Below are 18,048 nucleotides of genomic sequence, written 5' to 3' on the forward strand. Positions count from 1 at the left end.
TATTTTGGCAGCTTGTGCAACCTCAGAGTTCAGTAGGCTTTTCTTGAGCCCTGAAACTGAGCAAACAATGCAGAACATATTTTCTGTGCTATGTACATCGCAAAATGTTACACAATGCAGAAATTTCCAAGTCTAATTCTGAAAAACAGATGTTGAAATTATGAAAAATGATAGAAAGACAACTGTAGCAACATGGGATAAAATGGATTTGATAGAAGCATGCTCTTTTTTTTTTAAGACACATTATACTGAGATATTTATACACGCAGTAAAGCTGATATGCCCAAGAGCTTCTGTAAGTGTATGGTTTTCTTTCTAGAATTTACTAGGATTATTTTCTAGAATTTAGATGCTAAAATTTCCCTCAGGACCTGCTTTATGTTCTGTTCTCTTAGGTTGCAAAACCAGACTGTTTAATATTTTCCATGTTTAACTGTTTTAACATAATAGCTGGGTTATGGTCACATTTTATTACTATCTGTCTCATGTAAAACACGAGAGCTATTCTTTGAGAATTAAAAATCCAAATTGCTTAAGTCCATGTATGACTAGTAAAACCACTAACTCATTAGACAGCAGACATAGAAAAAACACCCTATTCTCCACTTTCTCTTTGTTCTGTGACCCTACTTTAGGATGAAAGGGCCAACACTCATTCTGTTTCATATGGAAGTTCTGTCTTGATGGCATTATTTAAACATACTTGAAATATGCTTCCCAGGAATGGGGATAAATGACATCCATTGGCTTTAGTTTGAAATACAGCGGACAGATGGCTAAATTAAAACAAGAGGAGTTGTGACTTAAGAAAACTTTTTCACTATTAGGACAGTTGAGCATTAAAACAAGTTCTGCACTTTCCACTCCTGGAGATTTTTCATATCAATAAAAAGGCATTCTATATTTCTGAAAGAACATTAGATAAGGGATTTACAGTACTTAAGATCAGTGATCTAAAATGTATGCTTTATGAAAAGAAATAGCTACCTCAAGGGGGCAATTCATCTCCTTATAAGACAGGCACAATGAATCATCCCCTGAAGATGCCTTTTCATCTCCATGAAATGTAACAGAAACATATACCACTTATTCAAGCTAGATCCCTCTATTGTAGACAGTAATATTAGATGACAATCTTTTATATCTGGAGGACTTAAACAGACAAATGTATCTGTCAGATGCAGGAATCCAGAAGGTTAAATGAGATAGCTTGAGACATAAATACCATACTTCTTGTGTTTGTTTTTGCACGTGGACTTTGAATAGTATATTTTTAAATAGAATTAAGGTAATATAATATGTAAAATATACACTCATCAATCACTGAAAAGAGAAATTGAGATTTGAGGGAAGCTCAGTCTTCCATAACATTGAAGCAACACTCTCAATTGCATTTTTTGGAACCATTTAAATCCAATTTCAGTATCATTTCTGAAATATTTCTTTTCTACTTCCTGATTGCTTTTTGTTTAAAAAGGTTTTCCTGATTTTGAATATAATTTGCTACTTATTAGCACAAAAAGAGGAACAGGTTTAAGTTAATGTCAAATATGAAGCCCTCAAATGATTACTTTTTATAAATTTGCATAGCTTTCTGCAGTCATCTCTTAAACATTCAGTTAAACTAACTGAGTTAACTTAGCTCACCTTTTTGTTTGAATCTTAAATTCAAGACTCCCTAGAAGATGGTAAACCCATTTAAAGAAGATAGCAGAACTCAACATGAAGCTGAAGACAGTCTTCTCAGGCTACTGTAATTTATTTGTGATATTCCTTGTGCTAATATGCCATAGCTATATTAGACATGAAAAGAATATATGCCCAATATTCTTTGAATGGATTGTGAATGTTAAAAGTAAATTGTAGAAGTTGTAAATCTCTTTTTAAACCTATATGATTATTATGAAACTCTTAGTTTCTAATATATTTGAACCTGCATGAAGAAAATACATTTTACTCTAAGCACAATTACCTTGCTGAACACATTATGACAATATAGTAGAAACACATTATAAGGAAGAATGAACCAATGAGAAAAATTTAAACTTTATCTACAATAAGGAGGAAAATAATTGAGGTACAAAAATAAAACTAGCTATGGGACATTAGATGGACAGTCCTTAGCATTTTGAGGATATAAGAAAATGGTTACGTCCAGTGAAAGAAATTTCTGTACATATTTGTATGGTTAGAGCATAGAGCATATACTGCATACATATTTGTTGTTTATGAAAAGTACTTCCACAAAACTAAAATGCAAATATTCACAAATTTATATTAAAATAATTGAGTAAAAGGGTTTTTATACATTTGAGACCCGCTGTCATTCTGCCATTGAAATGAATGAACACTGACTCATTCCAAGTTATGTATAGTTAAGCTTTTTCTGTGGCTCAAAGAACTGGAAAGATAAAAATATTTTAAAAGTTATATACTTCTAGCGTGAATTTCTAGATAGAATGCACTTTAAGTACACCAAAATAAATGACCCTTGAATTTGTTATTCTTGACACTGAAAATGTCACTGATTGTAAGTCATTGGTTGTACTAGCTTTACTTTCTAGAGCCATAAGGCACTTCAGAACACTATGATTTCTTTAGATTTCTACATCTTTATAAGTGAGCAAGAAAATATTCTTCATTTTGTTCTGCTTACATTCCTCTCCAAGAGTGACTAATGCACAAAGCAATTGCTCTACTGCTCTTACTTTTGTGGAAGCATATTATACACAGCAGCTCATTACAGCAAGGATGGTTTCCTACAATTCATACAACAACTGCTTTTAAATGTTGTGGTTTGTTTTCTTTTTTTCCCCACTGTTTTGTTTCCTAGGATGGTTATTTGTAAAATGCCCTTCCAATCTCAGGTATACTCCACATTGCTCTATAATTTGTTCAAGAATATTAAATCTGATTGCTTGATTATTTATTATAGCTTTAAACAGTGTGGGTTTTTTTAACAATTACATATGAATAAATAAAAGCACGTGCAGTCAGTCTTTCAAATATGCTCTGCACATGTGCATTTTCTAATATATATACACTTATCTACATATTTTTCACACATGCAAATAACTATACAAAGTACAAAGTTATAGAGAATCAGACTATGGGTATGTAAGCAGTTCTAGAAGCACTCCAAGTGAATTTTTTACTTTGGGAGAATTAATATATTTTCAAGAGTGATATCAATAATTTATACCTTAATCTCTAATGACACTTTCCTTTTAATTCTTTCCAAATCTACCAAAACTTGAAAACAGTGATAACCTATCTGAAACACACACAAAGCCTAGTGTTGAAGATTCAATGGATTTACTTTTTTTTTTTTTTCTCTGGAAGGTGCTTTTGAATGGAACTTGTAATCTAACAAAAATACTTTAAAATATGCAAGTACAATTTCAAGGGAATACATTTAATTTTCTATAATTTTTATTAATGAATGACTTATTTCTGTGGTTTATTATGGTCTTGCATTCTATGGAGTAATTCAATCTTATCTGATGCTATATTTGAAAATACATTGAGAGAGGGCCTACAATACTGGCAGCACACATTCTCTGAGATGTAAGAAATCATTTCAGTTTTCTCAGAGAATGCTGCCTGCTGGGACTACAAGGAAAAGTTTCTAATATGTTTTTATATGGTACAAATGTGTGCTAACCCACAGAAAATTATAAGTAAAAATTAAAAGAAATAATAAAATACATAATCCATTAAAAAATACAGTGGATATTTACATGTAGTTTCTACATATCCATAATTAAATATTTAATGGTAAAGCTAACTAGAAAATAAAGTAAACTTCAATTAATCGAAGACATCTCTCTAATAAAACATTCCTCTCAAAACTGGATAAATCAAGAAATAGCATCAAAGCAAGTAAACTCAAAAGAGCTTTGAGTACAAATGATATTTTGAAACAAAATATTCCCAGCAAATATTGTCATTTCCATTGTGTTCCCAACAGAATCTAGAGCAGTTTCCAAGTGATTCCTGACCCTCTTCAAGATCTGTTTGCAAAAAGAAGATTCTGAAGTTTAACAGCCTCTGCTGCTGAATCAATGAGTTCAAGACAAGCAACTCCTGTTGGAGGCACCCATGGGCTATATCATCAGTACGACTCAGTTTGGCAACTTCCTTGAAGCATTGTTTTCTTTTTCTGATAGTAATTAACTGGTAATTATTTATGCAAATAATATGAAGCTAGGAAGCAGTCATCTTCCAAACCCAACTTCTTCCACTGTTAAGCTCTTTTTTATTTTTTTTTAATAGTTCTAGGTTGTAGTACCTTTATATTGTTTTCTTGTTTGTTTGTTTGTTTTTAATTGGATACCTTGTCTCTGACACACAAGGTTTTGGAAAGGCAAGATGAAAATTTGTAAGGAAACAAATACGAAAAAATGAACTGGAAGTGAAGATGATATAAAACACAGATGTCTATCTGCAGGGCATAACTGAGGAATAATTTCACCCAGAGATGGTTTTGATGAGCTGTGATCCACTTTAAGCATTAAAAAAATAAAAAATAAAAAAAAAAAAAATGAAGAGGAAAATGCATTTTCTCAGATCGTGGAGGGTGTTACTATGATTTTGAGAGTATGAAACTGATTGATTACTATATTTTACCGCATGAGAGAAAAAAGATATATAGAGTGCAGTACACAGGTCACATCAAAGTCAAATGAAATTCTAGAAGCATGCAGTCAGCTAACATAATATTGTGCTTGATTCAATTTACCTCTATTGAGATCTACTACAGCTATAGCCTGAGAATATGTAGGATACTGTAGGGTAGGATTCTGCAACCAAAAAAATGTAATGTTTGCTGCTTGTTCTTAGCACATTCTTTGTAATAGTCTTTGAATGCATCTTTGATGAAACACTGTTTTTCTCCAGTTACCCAAATACTTGGTTATATTGCCAGGTTTTCTTCCTGTATGAGATGACCTGCAAGGCCTCAAAAGTTGGCTCTCAGACCTAAAATATTCTGACATCATCTACTAGCACTTACTCAAGCTGCTTCTTCTGCTGCTCTGCTGAGTTCAGGTCTTGGCAACCTTTCACTGCAGTAGAAATGCAGTTCTTCAAAGGTGAACAGTTCCTAATGATCACTAGGTGAAGCTTTTCCTTACTATCAACAAGCCCACTAACACTATACAGAATGTATCTAAATAGTTCTCTGTGTTCAGGGAAGGTAGGATTCATTTTAAGTAAGAAATCTCATATGAATAAACAGAAATTGAGACTTACAAGTACCTGCCCCAGGTAACACTTAAGACCTCCAAAATAACGGAAATAACATTCATAGGGTTATTCCTAGAGAGAATTAGCAAATTTACCTCAGTATAGTGCATATTTCAAGATTTTTAAATTTGATTTCTTTTCAGCTTTATTTTTCTGATTTTCTTAAAGTTGAATACACCCTCTTCTGAAACACAGCACCATCTTAGTTCAGGTTGGACTGCAGATTCTTATCAAGTGCTCTGTTTGCCCTGTTCTAGTGCCTTATTCTTTCTGGATTCTCCTCTAAACCTGTGATTACAGGATACTACAATTTTTTAGCTTGGAGGAAATGATCTGTAATTCACACTGTTGGCAGTTTCGGTATTCTCTCTCCAGTCTGCTTATAGATCAAGTATTTCTTTATCACTCAAAATCTTGTGCGACATGTAAATTGATTGTGAACTATCTCTAGAATTTATTCTGCTTCATTATTGTCTGTCACACCATGAGTTCTTTCTGAAAATTCAGTATTTATGAGAATGAGGAGAAAAAAAAAGAGCCATAGTCAGTCCTCCCATTCACATTGCATTGATTTAGCTTTATTTTTTAGAGACTATGGTGTGGTGTTTTCTTTTTTTTGTTTATGTATTTTTACCAGGCTTTTCTCCTTACAGTAGCATCACACAACTCTTCAAGTCAGGGGAAAAAACTCTGTTGAGTCTTGTTATGAGAAGCCAAATCAACATTCTCAATTCTTTAGAGCAAGTCTTTGTCGATTTACCAGTGTGACAGAGCAAGCTTTGAAAAGTTTGTTTTGTTCTTTTATTAACATACAGCATATATTCTTCCTTACCATTTTACAAGCACAGCTGTAAAATGCTAAAGCTTTTTCTCTTTATAGATAAGCATTTCTTCTTGTCAAATATCTCTTCATTCAATATATCAACAGAAGCATTCCAAAAGCGAGTAATGTCACAGATTTTCTTTGTGTTATTTCAGCAATGACTGATAATGCCATTCAAATGACTTTAGCTATAAGTCATTACTCAGAGACTTCTTTGCCTTAATCTTCACTGGAAGGGCTTTTGCTGTACTACCCAAGCAGCAGAAAGCAAAGACAAGAACTGCCCACTGTAAGTTTAAGACAATCTAAAGAAGTTCATGGGACCCAATAAGATCCATCCACAGTTTTGGGATAGAGTTCTGAGGAAAGGATAGATGTAGCTGGTCTGCAAGAGCAAGGTCCTGCACCTGGGCTGGGGCAATCCCAAGCACAAATGCAGGGTGGGCAAAAGAGAGCAGCCCTGAGGAGTAGGATTTGGAGGTGCTGGTTGATTAAAGACTCAACATGAACCATTAATGTGCACTTGCAGCCCAGAAGACCAACCATATCCTGGGCTGCACCAAGAGAAGAGTGACCAGCAGATCAAGGGAGGCCATTCTATCCCTCTACTCTGCTCTCATGAGACCCCACCTGGAGTACTGCGTCCAGTTATGAGGCCCTCAAAACAAGGACATTAAGCTGTAGGAGCAGGTTGAAAGGAAGGTCATGAAGATGATCAGAGAGCTGAAGTACCTCCACTACAAGAACAGGCTGAGAGAGCTGGAAAAGAGAAGGCTCCAGGGGGACCTTCTAGCAGCATCCCAGTGTCTGAAGGGGGCATACAGTAAAGCTGGGTAGGGATTTCTTATAACGTGTGTATCAACAGGATAAGGGGAAATGGCATTAAACTGGAAGAGGGGAGATTTAGACTATATATTCACAATAAATTATTTACTGTGAGGATAGTGAGACACTGGAACACGTTGCCCAGAGGGGTTGTGGATGCTCCTACCCTGGAGGCTTTCAAGGCCAGGGTAGATGAGGCTTTGAGAAACCTGGTCTAGTGAGAGGTATCCCTACTTATAGCAGGGGGGCAGTGTTATGCTGTAGTTGTTAGATGATGTTAAAGATCCCTTCCCACACAAACCGTTCAATGATTCTACAACTGAATTGCACACTTTTCACTGCTTTTTTTTTTGCCAATACATTTTTTACGTGCAGCATTTGTTTTTTTGGGAAAACTGGACTTGGTGCTCTGTTATATCCATTACACTTCCACATGCCTCCTCAAAGAATATGAAATACTCTTCAGCAATCACCTTGAAAACAGAACAATTTTTCACATAAGTACTTGTAAGTTTATGTAAGGAATTCTATAATAAGTTCTTCAATAAAAACAAGGAGGATCCTTGCAAGCTTTGCTCCTCAGCTATCTACTTCCCGACTTTCCCCATGCATCCTGTTTTTCCAATGGATTTCTCACTTAAACTGACTCACTGGAATAATCCAAACCTAGTTTTTATCTAATAGGCTATCCTGCTGTTTTTCTCACTAACAGCTTTCAAAATCTTCCCCTACTAATCAGTATTACAATTCCAGAGAGCTTCACAGCAGGCATAGATGTTTCTCCTCTATGGCTACCTGTAAAAGCTGTAGGCTCATGATCAGCTGGTTTCCTTGTTCCATCAATCCAGCAAAGTGCTGCCTGTCATTACCAAACCTTCCACATGCTCCTTGCGCTGGAAATCTCTGCATGCACTTCTAGCGAACAAATGATACAGACCCAAGAAAAATTGGTGTCACAATAGATTTTTACACGGATCTTTCTCACTCTACGTGTATAAGGTGACACAGACTCTGCAAATTTAAAAAAAAGCACAGCCATTTGTTTTCCATTAACCTTCTGTATGTCACTTGGCTGGCCACTTGCTTTGACAGACTGTTTTATCTCTGCTGTGCTATCAGTATAAAACATATCATAATAAAACAAGTTCAGCAAACATCAATCATTCAGTGCCTGCAGGTGTCCTCCACAGTTCTGGAAAACAGTATCAATACAGTCTGCACAATGAACATATACTATCACTGAACAGTAGTGCACAGTCTCTAAAAAAGAAATCACATAATAAGATCCTTGTTTGAATTTCATCATCTTCTCATGTTTTGTTGAGAAATGATATCTGTGGTCTGAAAACATCTCAAAAAACAGATCTCTTACACTGACCCATCACCCAGCTGAACATGAACAGACTCTTGGCTAATAGATAATGAAGCTGCAAGTGTGGTAAAACTGACACTCTTATGACTATAATCTCTTCTGATGCAGAATCTGCATGCATGTTTTCATACTATAGTAAATACAAAATAATGAAACTATTTTTGTGTTTGCATATTAATTATTCATACTTCCTTGAAACCTGTAATTTAATTTGCTTATCTCCATCACTCACGTATATGCTCTGATTTTAAATTCCTACATCCACATTTTACCATTCTATTTGCATTGCTAATAGCTAGTCCTAAAAATTAGTCAGCTCCAGTTTCTTCAAAATTTTCCAAGTACATATTTCTGCATGGAGTTCATTTGTGAAGTATCAGTTTCCTTATGTCAGAACAGAAGATGTCTTAGAAGATGCATAGCCTTCAAACAGTAGAGCCTTTGAGCCCATACTTTGGAAGTAAGCACTAAGAAAGCATAACATGATTCTTAACAAAGAGCGGCTACTATATCTGGGATAGCAATGCTTACTTTAAAAGCTAAACCATTTGAACACATAATTTAATTTTATTTTGCAGCTAATTTAAAATAAATAAATAAATAAATAAAACAAAAAACCAAACACGCAACAGTGATCTATAAAACATGCACCAAACTGATACATGTCATTTCAACTATGAATGCAGTATTTTGAATTGAGTTTCAGTGAGGACAAAAATCATACTGACCAAGAGCAGAAGAATGAATAGCTGTTACCATGTCAGCATTTGCTTAGCGGTGACATACAGCAACTAAGCCTGCAGCACTTTTAAATACATTTTTTTGTTTGTTTGTTTGTTTTGGTCACTCTAAGTCAACTTTTGGACTTCGTTTTGTATTTCTAGGAAAATACATATTTTATATCTAAACAGACATGAAAACTGATCTCTCTCATGAATGCCTATTGCCTTTATAAACTGGTATAAACTTCTTTAGAACAATAAATCTAATAAATCAATAAATCAGAGGCAACTTAGAAGTAAAGATGTGACAATAAATGAACAAAATTAATTTGATTAAAATTTTTTAACAGACATTAGAAGAACAGATATTTTAAGCGGTTACCTCTTAAAGATTACACGTGCCACATTAACAAGAAATAGACAATGTTTTTTTTCCTTTCTTTATCATATGGCATTCAATAATATTAAGTTAATAAAGGGCATCTTGCAATTTTAGTACAGGGACTAAAGCACACAGGAAAAAGTCAAAGCTGTTTCCAGAGAGGCCAAATAAATATTCACACAGAATCACAGAATCAAAGAATTGTAGGGGTTGGAAGGGACCTCCTGAGATCATCGAGTCCAACCCCCCTGCCAAAGCAGGTTCCCTACACCAGGTTGCACAGGTAGGCATCCAGGCAGGTCTTGAACATCTCCAGAGAAGGAGACTCCACCACCTCCCTGGGCAGCCTGTTCCAGCGCTCCGTCACCTCACTGTAAAGAAGTTCTTGTGCACATTTATGCGGAACTTCCTGTCCTGCAGTTTCTGGCCATTTCCCCTTGTCCTGTCTCCACTCACCACTGAAAAGAGTCCGGCCTCGCCATTCTGCCTCCCACACCTTAGATATTTATAGACCTGGATCAGGTCCCCTCTCAGTCTCCTTTTCTCAAGGCTGAACAAACCCAGTTCACTCAGCCTTTCCTCATAGGAGAGATGCTCCAGGCCCTTCACCATCTTTGTGGCCCTCCGCAGGACTCTTTCCAAGAGCCCAGAACTGGACACAGTACTCCAGATGAGGCCTTACCAGGGCAGAGTAGAGGGGGAGGATCACTTCCCTCGACCTGCTGGCCACGCTCTTTTTAATGCATCCCAGGATTGGCCCTCTTAACCACAAGGGCACACTGCTGGCTCATGGCCAACCTGTCGTCCACCAGGACACCCAGGTCCCTCTCTGCAGAGCTCCTCTCCAGCAGGTCATCCCCCAACCTGTACTGGTGCATGCAATTATTCCTCCCCTGATGCAAGACTCTACATTTGCTTTTGTTAAACCTCATCCAGTTTCTTACTGCCCAGCTCTTCAGCCTGTCCAGGTCTTGCTGAATGGCAGCACAGCCTTCAGGCATGTCAGCCAATCCTCCCAACTTCGTATCATCAGCAAACTTGCTGAGGTGGCCATTATCCCCTCATCAAGGTCATTGATGAAGATGTTGAACAAGACCAGACCCAGCACAGACCCCTGAGGAACACCACTGGTTACAGGCCTCCAACCAGACTCTGCACCGCCAATGACGACCCTCTGTGCTCTGCCAGTCAGCCAGTTTTCAACCCACCTTACTGTCCACTCATCTATCCCACACTTCCTCAGCTTTGTTATAAGGATGTCATGGGGGACAGTATCAAATGCCTTGCTGAAATCAAGGTAGACTACATCCACTGCTCTTCCCCCATCCACCCAGCCAGAGACAACATCATAGAAGGCTACCAGGTTGGTCAAGCACGACCTCCCGCTGGTGAACCCATGCTGACTACTCTTGATAACCTCCTTTTCTTCCAGTTGTCTGGAGGTGACATCCAGCACAAGCTGTTCCATCACCTTTCCAGGGACAGAGGTGAGGCTGACTGGCCTATAATTGCCTGGATCTTCCTTCTTGCCCTTTCTGAAGACCAGAGTGACATTGGCTATCCTCCAGTCTTCAGGCACCTCCCCCGTCCTCCAAGACCTCTCAAAGATGACAGAAAGTGGTTCAGCAATCACTTCTGCCAGCTCCCTCAGCTCCCGTGGATGCATCCCATCGGGTCCCATGGATTTGTGAACATTGGTGTTGTCTAGGTGCTCCCGGACCACCTCTTCCCTGACTGAAGGGAGGTCTTCCATTCCCCAGACCCTCTCACTAACCTCCAGGGTCTTGGATTCCCAAAGGGGAGCTTTTTCACTGAAGACAGAAGCAAAGAAGGCATTCAGTATCTCCGCCTTCTCAGCATCCCCTGTTACCAGAACACCCCCGCCACTTAGCAGGGGAGACACATTCTCCCTAGTCTTCCTTTTACTGTTAACGTACTTAAAAAAGCCTTTTTTATTATCCTTTATCCCCTTCACGAGATTTAATTCCAGGTGGGCTTTAGCCTTCCTCGTCACATCCCTGCAGACCCTGACAACATTCCTGTATTCTTCCCAAGTGGTCAGATCCTTTTTCCACATTTCATGGGCCTCCTTCTTTCCTTTGAGTTTGCGCATGAGCTCCTTGCTCATCCACACAGGTCTCCTGCCACCCTTTCCCGATTTCTTTCTCACAGGGACGCACTGATCCTGAGCTTGGAAGAAAAGCTGCTTAAATGCTGACCAGCTCTCACAGGCTCCCTTACATTCTAACACCCTAGCCCATGGGATAGCTCCAAGTAGGTCCCAGAGGAGATCAAAGTTGGCTCTCCTAAAGTCTAGGGTAGCAATCCTACTTTTTGCTTTACTTCTTCCACTTCCTATTCAGTATGTGAGAAGATGTACAATATTGATTTCATTATTATATTTTTAGTAGGATTAAAATTTTCCTTTTCTATCAGACAACAAATCTAAAATTGAGCAAATAGGGGCCAGTGGTTAATAGTGTTATGTATTTTCTATTCCTAGACTCCAATGCTCACTCAATTTTTGAGGCAGAGAAAAACAGTACATTTGATGTTTATTTCTAAAAAGGAAGTTATTCAGAACCAATAGTCACATATGAAGCTTAGGCCAAAACAATCTTACTTTCAATAGAATACAGATTAATTCCTTCCTGCTTAATAAAGGAACATCTGCTGAGAACTTACCACATTGTAGACTTGCACAGATTTTACCACAGCTGAATAAAATGTAAATCAATTAAATCAAAATTGTGTGAAAATAGTTTGATACACTCCTGTATTTGTTTAGATTTGAATAACTAATAAACTTACAAAATAAATGACTCTGATACTATAGTGATAAGAAGTTGGAAAATTGGGATGTTACAATATTGAAGTGGAGAAAAATTATGCACTGCAAAAGAATGAACAACAAGGGTAGAATAAGACAAATGAACAAATGTAGCCTATCTACAGCAGCCACGAGAGACACATGGATACAGAAAAATTATTACCTCAATCCGAATGTTCTATATTTAACTGACTTAATTTCCTAGGTGCTCACAATTTTTTTTTTTTTTTAATAGCAGTAGGAAGAAGAGAAACACATGCAAAAAAAAGTGAAATGTAGTACCTACAGTATTAATCAGATACTGAAAGAAATACAAAATCAATTAAGAATTCATTGCAAATTTCAAATATCACCAGCTCACTGTGAAATAAATGAGGACAATAGCAAAAATTATTTCAATTGACAGATTTAAGAAACTCAATCTCCTTACTTTATCTGGGAGATCAAAAGGTGAACTGTAAGGCTAAAAAATATGGCAATTGTAGGGCTAATAAAAGACTTATTCCTGGTGACTGGTAAAAGGAAACATTATTCCCATTTTTAAGAAAGGGAGAAATAAGATGACCTGAGGATTGACAGGCCAGTGAGCCTCACCTCTGTGCCTGGGAAGATCATGCAGCAGATCATCCTGGTTACCATGTTCAGGCACATATGAGATGAAGAGGTGATCGAAGACAGCCAGAACGGCTTCAGCAAGGAAATATCTTGCCTGACAAGGCTGGTGGCCTTCTATGATGGAGTGACAACACTGGTGGACGAGGGAAGGGCAACAGATGTCATCTACTTGGACTTCTGCAAAGCCTTTGACATGGTCCTTCACCACATCCTTCTCTCTAAATTGAAGAGGTATGGAATTAAAAGATAGACTGTTTGATGGATTAAGAACTGGTTGGCTGATGACAGCCAAAGGGTTGTGATCAATGGTTTTGTGTCAGGTTGAAGGCTGGTCACAAGCAGTGTCCCTCAAGGGTCAGTCTTGGGACCGGTGCTCTTCAATATCTTCATCAATGACACAGATGATGGCTCCGAGTGCACCCTCAGAAAGTTTGAGCGGAATGGTCGATGCATTTCCTATGAAGAAAGGTCGAGGGAACTGGGCTTGTTTAGCTTGGAGAAGAGAAGGCTCTGGGGAGACTTCATTGTAGCCTTCCAGTACTTGAAGGGAATGTATAAACAGGAGGGGGAACAGTTGTTTACAAGAGCGGATAGTGATAGGACAAGGGGGAATGGTTTTAAACTGAGACAGGGGAGGTTTCAGTTAGATATTCGGAAAAAGTTTTTCACATAGAGGGTGGTGACACACTGGAAAAGGTTGCTCAAGGAGGTTGTGGATGCCCCTTTCCCCAAAGGCATTCAAGGCCAGGCTGGATGTGGCTCTGGCAGCCCAGTCTAGTGGCCATGGCAGGGAGGTTGAAACTACATGATCTTTGAGGTCCTTTTCAACCCAGGCCATTCTATGATCTGACTTCTTACTCTATTGAAGAAAAACATAACATCTCCTACCAGACAGAGAAAGACCAAATAAGACTAGTACTAGTGAGAAGTCAGGCCTAAATTTTTAAGAGTGATAAGAGTTAATCAGAAAAAAAGAATGGTCAAGACAGATGGTGGATTGATGGATATTTGTCGGTGTTCTCTATCAAGATTGGATTCATTTCCCGTTAATAAGATTTAACAAAACACAAGTTATTGTTCCAGTACTACTTAGTAGGAAACAATGTTCAGTATCACTTAAGCAACAGGAAATAATAGTTTTAATCTGCTTTTGCATTTTACTAATTTCTTCCATTAATTTCCTTTCCTAAATTTACCTTAAGTGACAATTTGCATAGAAAAATCTGATTAATGTACCCAGCATGCATCTATTGAGGATGTACTGTGAATTATTCTAATGTACTTCAATCACAATTTTAAAGGTTTTAAACAATGTAGATGAAGGACAGATATCAACTTACATGAATTACAAAAATTCACTGAAAATGATTACTTTACCTAGCAGTTTATTTTACATCATTTGTTCATGGTTTTCCAATAGGACAGCATTATTTCAGCAGTCTCCGTTATATTCTTATTTGACTTCAGAATTATCTGTTTTGTTAAATTCTGCATTATTTAAAGTAGGCAAATACAACAAACTGATGACTTTTGGCACATGATCAAATGACATCATACCTTCTTGGATCTTTCTGACAGCCTGCCAAAAATAACATGCTTAATCTGAAATACTCTAGAAGTGAGATCTGTTTTATGCTATAAAAGTGGAACATATTCATTAATCAGTTTTACTATGGAAGCTTTCTTATTTTATTCTCTTCCTAGGAATTCTGAAATAACTAGGTAACTCAGAGTACTTTAAATTAACATGGAAAGAAGTATAATAAGTATACGATGAAAATGTAAGCTAGAAAGATTTTTGTTACAGAACAAACTGATGAGCTGAGGTATCATTTTAAATCCAATTGGTAAATCCAACGTAACTTTCTATGAGGATTATAACTTGTTAGAGATGGATGTGATCCACCTGTCTAAAAGAAGCAGGGCAGTCTAAGGCTAGTGAGGCAGGCTTTAAACTGAAAGAGTTGGGGGGCACGGTACAAAATAGCAATGTTCACACTATTGCAAGTGGCTGGGGAGTAACCTAGGAAAATCGGAACAATGACAAATGCTCCTTAGCTACCTCCCACGACATAAGCCGAAAGGCCAAACACCTCCACAGCGTGTGTAACTATAGAGGATCTGGTATCCCTCCCTTTTCTTCTCTGAAGTACCTGAATATCAATGTTTGCAGTATAGGAATAAGCTGGATGAACTACACTTCTGTGTGCAGCCACAGGGCCATGATCTCACTGTAATTATGGAGATGCAGTTGGACAGCTCACATAACTGGAATGCTGTCATGGATGGATATGTACTTAGGAAAGACAGGCAACAGAGTAAGGTGGTGGAGTTTCTCTTTACGTGAGAGGGCAACTGGAATGTATCAAGCTCTGTCTAGAAATTAATGAGGAATGAGTTGAGAGCCTATGGGTGAGAATCAACAGGCAGGCTTATATAGGTAACATCACTGTGGGTGCTTAATACAGGCTGCCTGATCAGGAGGAATCTGATGAAGTCTTTCATAGACAGCTGAAAGTAGCTTCACAATCACAATCACTGTCTTTCATGGAAGCTGATTCTCATCTTTTTAAAGAAGAAAGACCTATAGGTTAAATGCATTTATCTGCTTTACATGTATATACTATATAGTAACGAGAACATACAATTGCAGCAGTGCATTTGTCATTTCTAACACATGATGCAGGCCCTACAATTCCAGAGAAAAGAGAAGTTCTAAACTCAGATTCTTTGATGGTGTGGAGGCTAAGATCAAATTTAAAAGTACAGATAAATTAAATAGCTTAATGGTTTTCTGAGTTATAGAGCTCCTCTGTTTTCAATATAACTATACTGTCACTGATCTTGAACGATGATTTATGAAGTATAAAATTCAATAACGATTCCATTCTAAAAAATTGCATTTTAACCACTGTGTAGGTGAACATAAACAGCAACTGACAGCAACAATGACATTTACTTATATTCCTTTAAAGTTGTGTATGCAACATTATGTAGGAACCTGAAATACAACTTGTGCTGTGCAAGGCAGGAGCTAAATTTCCAAATGATGAATGTAACTTCTGGATAAGAGTTTTATTTTGTGTAATTAGGGAAGACAGCACTTAGATGGAGACATGCCTTGTATATAATTTACTTGGAAATCAATTGTAAGGTGCATTCCAACCACATTTTTAAAACAAAGACCAAACTGAATGGAAAACAATTCATTATAGAAAATGAGATCAAGGCAGTACTTAAAGTAAACTGCAATGTGACACACAGACGCCAGATCACAAAACAGTAACAGTTATTCAGCATAAGAGTAGTAGTAACACCAGTCAGCCCTTTACTACCCCTCATACTTAAAGAGAAATTTCTACCACCACTGTTTTAGCAATGTTTAAAGGTAAAGGAATTTTTCTGCTACAGATTTTGTATTTCCTACCTTGAAACTGAGCATTAAATCCCTTTCGTCGGTGGTTGCTGTCAGATGTAAAATGGAGTCGTAACCAGTTCTTACTGCTGATAACAGGAGAAGGTAGATTCATGCCAGTCAGCCTGGAAAAATAAAAAAGACTCTAATGTCAAGGGTACCAAAATCACATCACAAAATCACCTACTTTACAGACAATAGAGAAAACAAGAAAAAGACCCAAGACATACTGCTGTTCCATTTACTTTCCTTAATTTGAAAGTGCAAGAAAGAATTAAAATAACTGCAATCTGTGGGTTTTGGAGTTTTTTTGTCAACTCACAATTATCCTTCTCTTTTACCCTCTATTACCTATTTTCCCCATTCCCCCATACTCAGCCCAAAAGTAATGTACACTTGGAAATTTGTTACTTGTTCCAAAAAAAAAAAAAAAAAAAAAAAAAAAAAAAAAAGAATTGAATTAAGTGCAAACAAAATAAAATGAAATTTGAAAAGAAGTTCTATAAGAGCTACATTACATTTAAAAGAAAATACAGGAAAGCTTCCAGAAAGGCTTAATCTTCATTACTTTGAAATAATTCAGTTATTTCTATGTTCATCTAACCACAATCATTTTTTTAATTATTTTATTGTTTTGGATATATTATAGAACATCTTCTGAGCTTTTATATCAAGTCTCTGAGTCAGAAAGTGAAGAGAAAAAAACAGGATTCTATTCCTCAATTTGGAACTACCTTCCATTTTGAGATCCTTTCTTCTAAAATATTTAAAAGAGCAGCCATGCTGGTAATTATCAAAATGAGAACTTTCAATGATCCTCCCTTGCTTCTATAGTTCTAAAGCAGTCTCATGCATAGGTGAAGTGATCTAACAGACTAGCGTATTAAAAAAAATGTGTTATATTCTCTCTCTTTCTGCATATCCTCCATCCTTTGCTTTAATATTGCCCTTCCTCACTGGTATCAACTTTGATTCTTGCTGAACATTTTTGTGATCTCTAAAGTAGCAGATTCTTATCTCATAGATAAGAACTAAGCAGTTTCACAGAAAATGTTTAAATTGTGTCTTCTTCATATGAAATAACAGAATATTTGTAATAGCTAATGTCTGCTAGGGTTCAGAATTGGAGAGAGTGAGCAGATGAGAACAAGATGTTTCTCATTCTGGCATTTAAAATAATTAGGTCATGCATTAATTTTCTCTTTTTATTTTCCACCTGTTTTTATAGCAATACGTACATGGTTGTTTATTTTGGTTGCTGTGAATGAATCCTTTCTATTTTACCTTAGCATTATTTGGTGGTAAGATTGAAATCAAATGAGCACATACATTTTTGGGTAAAATACTTTTATTTTTTAGGAGCATGTTAGCAAGTCATAAAGTTCCCCAAGCTATTCCTCTGAGAATTTTTCAGGATGACAGGATATGCTCCTGGAAAGACGAATGAGACTGGCAGCTACTTTTAGACAAATGAAGAAAACCACTGATTGAATAATCCACATGGTTCTTGTCATACCAGAAAATTCTGATAAACACTGAGGACCAGAAGAGTTTGCCACAGAACTTTGGATCAATATATTTTGTCAACTTTGGCCTGAGAACATATGCTTGAATGAAATCAAGCATTCGTGAGTATAAAAAAGATGAAATAAAGTAAACCAAACACTGACAAGTCATAAGATAAGCCCAAAATGAAAGTCTTAACCAGAGTTTGACAGTTTAAAAGATTCAGAGTCTTTCCACTGAGTACATAAGGCAGCTACATTTATAATTATTCAGTTTTACTACAGAATATTTCCTACATCTTGAGAGGAAAA

The 18,048-nt window shown here is 37.0% G+C and overlaps 1 protein-coding gene across 3 annotated transcripts in view; it reads right to left on the minus strand.

Annotated features, from left to right (window-relative positions):
- Positions 1-18,048, minus strand: part of CSMD1 (CUB and Sushi multiple domains 1) — a 994,481-nt gene that overhangs the window by 333,352 nt on the left and 643,081 nt on the right. For all 3 annotated transcript variants that reach the window (XM_048936946.1, XM_048936944.1, XM_048936947.1), the window contains one exon: positions 16,244-16,356. In XM_048936946.1, coding sequence (XP_048792903.1) covers positions 16,244-16,356 — 113 coding nt within the window. The remainder of the gene's footprint in view (positions 1-16,243; positions 16,357-18,048) is intronic.

This window comes from Lagopus muta, chromosome 2 (assembly GCF_023343835.1).
Source record: "Lagopus muta isolate bLagMut1 chromosome 2, bLagMut1 primary, whole genome shotgun sequence".
Classification (NCBI taxonomy): domain Eukaryota; kingdom Metazoa; phylum Chordata; class Aves; order Galliformes; family Phasianidae; genus Lagopus; species Lagopus muta.